Source organism: Nematolebias whitei, chromosome 1, assembly GCF_014905685.2.
Source record: "Nematolebias whitei isolate Nwh7 chromosome 1, NemWhi1, whole genome shotgun sequence".
Lineage (NCBI taxonomy): Eukaryota > Metazoa > Chordata > Actinopteri > Cyprinodontiformes > Rivulidae > Nematolebias > Nematolebias whitei.
The window spans coordinates 24,933,220-24,943,274 of record NC_056498.1 but is presented as its reverse complement, the minus strand read 5'-3'; the positions used below and the strand labels follow the sequence as shown (position 1 = coordinate 24,943,274).

Sequence of the window (10,055 nt, the reverse complement as noted above, 5' to 3'; positions counted from 1 at the left end):
CTGCCCACTGCACCACCTGGTGGTGGATGGGTTAAATGCAGAGACTAATTTCGCCATTGTATGGAAACATACAGTGCTGACATTGTGATGACATTATTATTATTATATTAATTATTTGTGAATTCAGCCAATTAGAAAGCAATGAGTCCCAATCATACCGTAAAGTGTTGTATTGTATCGTACTGTACAATATTGTGTCAAATCACATCATATTTCATTTCTCTCCATCTTCTATCACTTATTCATATGGTTGTGGAGGCAACAGGTCCAGGAGAGAAACCCAGACACTCCTCTCTCCAGCAGCACTCTCCGAGCCCTTTTGAAGAACCCTGATGTGTTCCCAGGCAATAGAGGATACACAAACCATCCAATGAGTTCTGGGTCTTCCCCAGGAGACATTCACCAGAAAATCTCCAAAAGTAGGCGTCCTTATCAGATGCCCGAGTCACCTCAGTGGACTCCTTTCAATCTGAAAGAGAAGCGGCTCTACTCCGAGCTCCCCCCGTATGTCGTAGTTCCTCAACCTATCTCTAAGGCTGAGCCTGGACACCCCTACAAAGGAAGCTCATTTTGTCTGCTTGTATCTTGGATTTCATTCTTTCGATCATGATACAAACTTCAGTGACCATTGGTGAGGACTGGAACGTAGACGGAACAGTAAATTGAGAGCTTTGGCTTTCTACTCAACTCTTTCTTCACCCCAAATGACCAAATCAACACACTCATTATTGAGGACAAGGCCTCAATTTGTATTTCTCCTGTTTCATCCTACCATCACTCATGAACAAGATGCCCAGATACTCAAACTCCTCCACCTGAGGCATCTCATATCCGATCATATTGATATAATGCCATATCATATTGTATCAAATCGTATCATATTGTATTGTGCCACTTTGTATCATATCATACCATATCATACCATATCATATCATATCATATCATATCATATCATATCATATATCATATCATATCATATCATATCACTAGGAGATTTATTTAAAATACATCTACATTCAAATAAAGCTGGGCACAAAACAAGAGTTAAACCAACGAAGCATATTGTGTCTCCAATCTAACAAATCCATCTCTCAAGTAAAGCTCAATGAATCAGAGCTTAAGCTGCTTATGTTAAAAACTGTTTACTCACAGACTTTTGTTCAAGCAATGTGAAGAAAAGAGAGGGGAACTGTTTTTGTAGACATGCATGCTGCACTCAATGAGTAGTTCAGTTAGTTTTATGCTTAAGGATTTGAAGGGTGTATGGAAACATTATATAACATGTTAATTACAGTAGCGCGTTTATAAAGAGTATAAGCCTTTTTTCCTGGTGCTATTACACAAACCAGTGTTTTCATATTTGAACGATGTTGGGTGACTAGTTTCTTACGTTGAGCTTGTTGTTGGTTTCATTCTGGATGCTCTCGAACGTATATTTTTCCGAGCGCCTCTGGCGCATCTTGAAGAGCCGGGAGCCTCGGTTGGAGGCAAAAGACAGCTCATCCAGCATGATGTCTTTAGGCACGCTCACTTTCTTCCCAAGATCCATCTGTACATCTGAAGAACAGAAGAAGCAAAGGCTTAACCTGGGTGCAATCGGTAGAATCCCACCAATCAATCAAACCTCACTAAATAAAAAAAATACATCTACTTTTTAAAAAATCCCTCTAATTGGAATGCTGATGGGGCATTTCTGCCAACATGATAAATGAGGAAATATCCATCGGCTCCTGCCTGATGCTGGTTTTGTGGGTTGCTCCTCATGCTGCATGCTGATCATAGAGCTGTCACGAGATGCATCATTTGCCAGAATGTCTTTCAGCTGTCAGTCGCCTTCAGACCCTGCCTACTTTGAGTTACACAGTTGTTCTCACCCTGAAATAGCACGTTCAAAGGGCGACAAAGAGATTTTTTTCCCCCTAGGTTGTAAAAAGATTTATTTGCGTATTTCTATAAACTGGAGAAGGTGGGCACCTGTTGCATGAGCCTCATTCAGTGCACCTTTAATGTTAAAATCAAATCAAACTCATCGAGCTTTTTAACGTGGGGTTCTATTAAAAGATTATGAACAATTAACATCTTACTTGTCGAAGATAGCTTAGTTAGAAGAAATAGTTACATTTTGACCTGATTGATAAGCTAATAGCTAATCTGAGTGGGGGCTAACAACAATAAAGATGGCTCTTAAAACACTTTCATTTTGGACTTCTGGTCTTTGTCCCTCTCTGACTAGCCGTTAGCTTGTCATTTTGCTAAAAAATGATCTATATTTCTCCAAACTGAGGTGGTTCAAGAACTCTCATTGCCTAACCTGTTTATTTATAACGTGTTCATAGTCTGTACACTCACAAACTGTATATATTTATACCTATAGCATATTCAAAGCAACTTACTGTATATTGTACTATATATATATCTACCAATTTATTTTTCTTGCTAAGCACTTCTGGATAGATGCAAACTGCATTTCGTTGCTTTGTACCTGTGACATGTGCAATGACAATAAAGTTGAATTATATTCTATTCTATTTACAAACTATAAACATATTTTTAGTGACTATTAAAGATTATTGCATTCCAAACAGTGTTTCTTTTTATTTTTAATGTTGTAAGTTCAAATACAGTATCATAGTTTAGTTGATCTTTGATAACACTGTTTGAGATGGCAGCAATCCCCTTTGGTTTCAACCTTGCTCTCACTAGCCTTTAGCTCATCAGTTTGATCAGAATTAAACTGTTTCGCATAAAGGAGCATGTTCAAACAGCTATCTACAGCAGGTAAGATATTAATTGTTCAAATGTATCCTGATCAGGGGTTAGTTGTCTTGTCTCCTTGCTTCTTTGCAGTTAGAGCTGGATGATGGTCATTAACTGCAGGTAAGACATTGACTAGTTGCAAGAACTTCCATGGTAAATGGTCTGTACTTGTATAGCGCCTTTCCATCTTATGTCAAGATACTCAAAGTGCTTTACACTACAATCTGTGTCCTCATTTACCCATTCTTTCAGCTTCCTTGTGCAAATTTAAAAAAAATTCTCAGCTACTTTCAGCTGTTTTTCCAGCTGTTAGTGCTCATTTCAGATTCTTTCTGCTAACTACAACAATTTTGTGCTTCTGCTAATTTCAGCTTGTTATGCTCCTTTCAGCTCATTTCTGCAAGTTTCAGCTTTTTCTACCATTTCAGAGACTATTTAGCTGTTTTATACTAATTTTAGCCTTTTCAGCTAATTCCACCTTTTAAAACACATTTAAGCTCTTTACGCTTCATTCTGATAGTTTAAGCTTCTTCCTGCCTTTTCAGCTACTTTTTAGTTATTTTTTCCAATTTTCGACTTTTTAGCTTATTTCCTAATTTCTGTGCTCATTTAAAACTAATTCAGCAAATCTGTGTTCTTTCAGCTTTCTTTTGCTACATGAGGCTATTTCAGCTACATTTCAGCATGTTTTAAGCCAATTTCAGCTATTTTTCAGCTGTTAGTGCTCATTTCAGATTCTTTCTGCCAACTACAACAATTTTATGCTTGCTAATTTCAGCTTGTTATGCTCCTTTCAGCAAGTTTCAGCTTTTTCTACTATTTAGCTGTTTTCTACTAATTTTAGCTTTTTTAGCTAATTCCACCTTTTAAAACACATTTAATCTCTTTACGCTTCATTCTGATAATTTAAGCTTCTTTCTGCCTTTTCAGCTTCTTTAGCTAGTTTTGCCTTTTTAGCTAATTTCCTAATTTTTGTGCTAATTTAAAACTAATTCAGCAAATATGTGTTCTGCTATATTCAGCTATGTTAGGCTAGTTCTTCATTTCAGCTACATTTCAGCATATTTTAAGCTAATTTCAGCTGTTTTTCAGCAAGTTCTTCTGCAAAGCATTTTCACAGGAAATGTAATTTTGATAGTTTAATTATATATATTGTATACTGAAATGGGCTGAAAGGGAAATGGGCGAACTCTAGAGCAACAACGATGACAGGCGATGCTGCCTTCAGGTACCTTCCTGGCCGTGAAATTCCCTGCAGATTGCTGCTGCCTGCATTTTCCTTTCCCTGGTTGTCATGGTGGAGAACTGTGACATGGCTGCCTTCTGGAAGATTGCTGTGAGACAAACAAACAAAGAAAAGTCACCTGAGGAACCTCTGTACAAGCTGTTGGGATGAATAACAGGCAACAAGAGCAAGCCGAGTGCATTTTGGCTATTGATCGGGCCGACATCAAGCAACCACCTCATGCTCAAAGACCCACTGAAGCAGACAGAATTTATTGGGGCAGTGAAAAGGGCAAAGTTAGCACATCTCTTTAAATAACCTTGGGCTGTTAAACGCCAAGCACATTCTCTTCACAGACGTGGCAGCCAGCCGTGTCAGGGGTCTGGGAATCGATATGTTTGAAATTACTCGAGCGAGCTGATAGGACGCAGACAGAGAACAGGGTGCTGTAGCAAACATGTGAGCCGATGGAGAATTTACACCAAGCTGCACATCATTTAAACCCAAAATACTTGGCGCTCCTTGATCAAATTAAACGTCCTTCACATCCGTCGCACAATGGAGTTACAGCTGTTCTGGATATGACGCTCGTGTGATCTGTTAGAGCTCAGAGGACGTGTGCAGGACGCCTCTCAGCTACTACCACACCATGCTTTGGCTCAGCATCTGTAAGACTGACTGAGTTGTAGCCATTTCTGTGTTTGACAAAGTCATTCAGTTTTGGCAACCATCAAACGCACACAGCTTCGATAGCAGGTGATAACAAAGGAGGGATTTATGACGACTTACAGCGAACTTAAAGGAGGGAATAAAGCATGTTTTTTAATTCTTAATGGATTTTTCTAACAGATATGATCAGCACGTCGTGAGAAATAAAAAGAAAAGAGGTAAACAAGAAGAGTCATTACTTTAAGTAAAAAAAATAATCAAATCCAGCTAAAACAAACTGCGGGTGGTACTGAGAGCCAGGCCTGACTCAAAGATCAACTGTGACATTAGAAGCACACCTGGGGAGAGGCCTAAGTGATGCTTACCTGTCCTGAAGGCCCCTCGGCTGGGGGTGGGGGAGGTTGCCTTAAGTTGTGCCCGTCTGCCTGGAAAGTTGGAAAGGTGAGAGGCAGAAGGGTCGGGCTGCGTCTGTGTGGGTGCGCGAGGTCCCCGGTACTGGAGAGGGTGGGGCAGAAAGGGGGCTGAAGCCTGACCCGACCGAATGTGTGACAGAGTGGGTGGGTGTCAGCTTGTCTGTTGTCATTGGTATTTAGCTCACAAGCAAAGGGAAGGAGGGAGACTAAATTTAGAGCATGGTCACCACTTCGCCCTCTGCTCAGGACTGGTCGCTGAACTTGTTGCTCGGCCAGAAACTTTACACTCGTCAGGGCTTGGACAGTCGAGGAAAGACAGTTTGATGACTTTAATGTTAAAACTCCCCACTAAATAGTAATTAGCACTCAAAATAATAATGAAAGGTCTTGCATTCTTTGAAGGAATACATAAAGCTTTAAACTAAGATGAGAGGCGACAGAGTTAGAGCCATCTTAGTTGAATCTCCAAAACAACAAACGTGCGCAACACAAAATCTAGTCAGCGCTCAGGTTGTGTGTTCTGATTGACTTTCAGCTCCTGTCTCATTAGATTTTAGCTCCATGTCTGTAAAACTGGCTGAATTTTAGAGCCATTTGTGTGTTGGTAAAAGCTAATTAGCAGTGGTGATCATTTGAAATTGGGTTTGAATGGTAATTGGGTTAAAATGTAAACCCGTTGTGACCTGTCCAGTGACCGCTGGAGATGGGCACCATATCTCCTGCGACCCCGAACGGAAAAAGAGCAAAGAAAATGGATGGATGTACATCTAATGGCTACTTTGTGAGAGCTTCACTAAAATCCGTCCAGTGGTCCATAAGATATTCTCAGGGGCGATTTTAGGACCTGATCTTTAGGGGGTGCTTAGCCCCCAGTACTGACAATGGCTCTTGGCTTGAACAACACACCCCATGGTGTGCTTTGTGAGAAGTGGAAAAGTTTACGGCACCTGGTGTTCCCAGGTGCACTCTCCCCAAAGTCCCTATGTCGACCAGTCATTGAACACTGCTGATCAATCTTGCTCAACTCACCAATCAAATGGCCGCACCGGCTAGCGTAATGACCGTTCAAATAATTTTATACTGACGCCATCAGTTAATCGACATCGAGGACAGAGACAAATCGGTAAGTTCAACATGACAATTTTACGCTTTCCGTCAGTTTTTCTTTCATTCATTTACGGACAGCAATTACAAAGAGATCAACTGCTAAGTTTCAAAAGTATTAACCGGCTAAATGTAAGTTTCTATACAACTATTGCACATCGTCCAAATATCGCGGGCATTCTTGACAGTCAGGCAGTCTCCCACCCAAGTACTAATCAGGCCTGAACCATAGCTTCCAAGATGAGATGAGATCGGGGGTGGTCAGGGTGGTATGATCGTAAATGAGGAACTCAGTCACAAATAGGACTTTTAAATGATCATAGCAAACAAAGACTAAACTTGTGCAACCAGAAGTTACAACATATATCTACACACAACACAAAGCACAACTAGCTTTAAGCACTAACCTTTAATTTAACCATTAACCGCTGACTGCAAAGTGTTTGTAATGCAAAACCCCGACAATGTTGTAGGAGAAAAAGGGGGTGGAGCTCCTGCAGGTAAGGGGCGTTTACCTTGGGGACAAATTGAGGTCGCTGATTGGTCAGTTGCTGACGAGCGTACTGGACTGATTGACAGGTGGTGTTGAAGATTTGACTCGTGCAAAAAAAAAAAAAAAAGTGTCATAATTTATTCCATATTTATTTGAAATTAAATATTTTGGTGAATCTAAGATTTGAGAACTGAGTTTCCTTACGAAATCCTAATGATGGTTTCTAAATTTTTCAGGGGTGCGGAGTTAAAATTTAGGGGCGCTTGAGCACCCCCCACAAAAAGGCTAAAATCGCCACTGGATATTGTGCTAACAGACAAACAGGGTTTACTCCGTAAGACCTGACAATGCTTTACCGTACGATATAAAGGTGCTTTGGCTGTGATCATTCCTGTAGGCATTCAAATATGGAAGCGATGTCTCATCTCTGAAACAAGAAGTTGTATGTATAATTATGAGCTTCAGGGTGATTATAATGATTTAGCAACTCAAAATACCGACATATTTTAAAACGTTGACTTTAAATCATCATAATTATGAGACACAAAGTCATAAATGCAACTTTAAGACCCAAATTTACGAGGAACTGTTTGATCATTTCACTTTTGTCTGTGGTGAAAATGGGCTACGGCGAATAAATGAATTCATCTGGACTGAAGTTTCCTGCTCACCACTCACACCCCGTTAGTTTTAAATGCCATCATGGGAACATTCTTAACACAATTATCTCGCCTCATATTACTTTTTAGTCAGCTTTAATTAACTCTGGGAAATGCACTTTACCGATATACTTTGTTTTATTTAGGAGACAAATAGAGATGTTTGAATTTGCAGAACAGAACCAGAACTTCGATGCATAAAAATGCACAGCACAAACGTTACTAGCAAAATGACCGTATTTTTTGGACTATAAGACGCACTTAAAATCCTTTAATTTTTCTCAAAAATCAACAGTGAGCCTTGTAATCTGGTGTGCCTTATGTATGAAAACAGACCCGTTCAATTATATTGCGCCTTATAATCCGAAAAATACGGTAACACGGTAAATAAAATTTGCAATAGCTTGTGCGGTCTTGCCAATTTTTATTGCATGAAAAGGCTTTCCACATTAAAACTAGAAGGCGTTTTCCGTTGATGGTCACCCCCTGTTTTCTTATCTGTCATTCTCTAATGATGCAGCCACAGTGGGTAAGCAACTGTGATGTAACCAGAAGTCAGGTCGCCATGGAAACATCCCCCCCCCCCACACACACACACACCTCCAAAACACCGGTACTGAACGGGAGTGACAACCAAGACTTCACATCTCACAAAAGAACAATAAAAATGTCATTAAATTGAAAAATGAATAAATCATTTTAAGCTTGGAATAAAATTAAAAACAAAAGAAATAGACACAGGATAGTTTCAGAGACAGTATTTTTTTTTTTTGTGTGTGTGTTTATTCTTATAAAATTAGAATTGAACACAAACCGGTGGTTTTGTGTTATGGCCACAATACTTGTTATTTGAATGGAAACAGTAAAATCCTTACAGATATGTTATAATTGGACGCAACATAAGTGAGCCAGCTCAGACACGAGTGTGATGAATCTTCTTTATGATATATGATGACATACACTTTGTGTGAGGAACAAACAGAAACAATAACATCAACCCTGATTTGAATTTTTGACGACGTTTACAACGTTTCAGCAAAACAAGCTTCCAACCGTTTACATCCTTTCTGCGATCCTTTAACCTGTCATACGCCAGAAAATACTAATTTTTATGGACTTTATTTGCTTTCCATCCCACTCGAAACATTCCCCAGCTTTGATAAAACAGCATGACTGCAACGAGTGGTCACTCGGTAATGCACCAATTAAAATGCTTCTGGTAAATAAGCAAATTAATCTCACTTATTAGAGCTTATGTAATATGTTCGGCATGCTGAGTTGTAGCTCTAACCTTTTCCCAAAAGTTTTAAGCCTCATTTCGAAGGCACTGCTAATTACATTTTGACGTTATGATTTCTTGTCGTGAGAACATCTCTAATCCTGTCCCCGAGCTCAGTGGACTGAACACAAAACAAGTAAAAGAAAAATAATTTAAAAAAAGATAAATACTCCAAGTACAAACATGCAAGAATAAAAAAAAAAATAAAAAAAAAACAGCAAAAGATATAAAAACAAGCTGACCTGAACAAAAAGTTAAACACTTTTTAAAATATCACAATAAACTGGATTAAAGTGTTATTTATTTGATCCAACCCGTGGCAACTTTACGCCATATTTTAATGACACAAAACACATTGTCATTAAAAAAGGGATCCTGTCTAGAAAACCTCCCCAAACCTACATCTAATCTGGCCGATATGGTAATGTAGTGCGGTATTTCTTTTTAATTGTATTGCAAAACACAATACACATCTTGATTTATCAAAAACTCTTTTCAATTACCGTAGAAATGTTCATTTTAACCCAATAATACATAAAATTATAAATCCACTCATTTAAATCTACAAATCAATCGGTTATTCTTTAAATTTGCATAAATCAAAAGAAAAACACCTGAACTAATTTAGCTAAAGCTAATGGTTTATTTTTTTTAACCGGGTAGCTTCAAACATATACTTTTAAACAAATTGAAATATTTTTTGTCACAGTAAGAATAGATGAGCGCTAAAACAAAGCAGACAACATTTATGCTTGATAATCGCAATACAATAGTCCCTCGCTACTTCGCGGTTTGTTTTTCGTGGACTCGCTACTTTGTGATTTTTCAAAGTAAGATCAGACATGATACACAACTGGCTGATTGATGGCTGAGCCGCACGATAGGCATGGAATTTTAATTTAAAATAAGTTATTTTAAATTATTTAGAACCTGCTGCACCTGTGTGCAGCCCACAGCTGCAGGAGAAATTTCCTCCAGCAGTGTCATGATCTCCTCTCTGCAGCGGGAAGTGGGCGTGGCCAAGAGCGCTGGCAAATGGCAGAGTGCAGCCAGAGGCAGAGAGCTGAGATCATGACATGCTGTGCTCTTTTAGAGTGTTTGGAGAAGGGCTATTCAACTGGTGGCCTGCGGGACACTTTTGGCCCAAGGGTGACTTCAATCAAGCCCACTTAATTAAAAAAAAAAAAAAAAAAAAAAAAAAAAAATAAATATATATATATATATATATATATATATATATATATATATAAAAGGGGGGGGGTCTGAGTTTGGGTTCTGTTTATATGATTCTATGCAATAAAATAAATTTAAAAGGTAACAGATCATTGTAAACTTTGGTTTATTTGCATAAAGATTTTAATCTCTGGATGTCTGGCCCCCGAGCTGTTGGCTTTCAGAAATTGTGGCCCACTGAGAAGTTTTGTTGAATAACCCTGATTTTGAATTTAGAAACATT

General features: G+C 38.8%; 2 protein-coding genes across 2 annotated transcripts in view; one reads left to right on the top strand and one right to left on the bottom strand.

Moving 5' to 3' along the window:
- Nucleotides 1–5,136, bottom strand: part of LOC119409111 (myozenin-2) — a 31,101-nt gene extending 25,965 nt beyond the window's left edge. The window contains exons 1-3 of the mRNA XM_037675981.1: nt 5,017–5,136; nt 3,990–4,091; nt 1,391–1,557 (exon numbers count right to left, since the gene is read on the bottom strand). Of these exons, the coding sequence (XP_037531909.1) occupies nt 1,391–1,557; nt 3,990–4,071 (249 nt within the window). The 5' untranslated portion in view covers nt 4,072–4,091; nt 5,017–5,136. The remainder of the gene's footprint in view (nt 1–1,390; nt 1,558–3,989; nt 4,092–5,016) is intronic.
- The window catches only part of sec24d (SEC24 homolog D, COPII coat complex component), a 79,177-nt gene that overhangs the window by 1,589 nt on the left and 67,533 nt on the right, over nt 1–10,055 (top strand). The window lies entirely within an intron of this gene.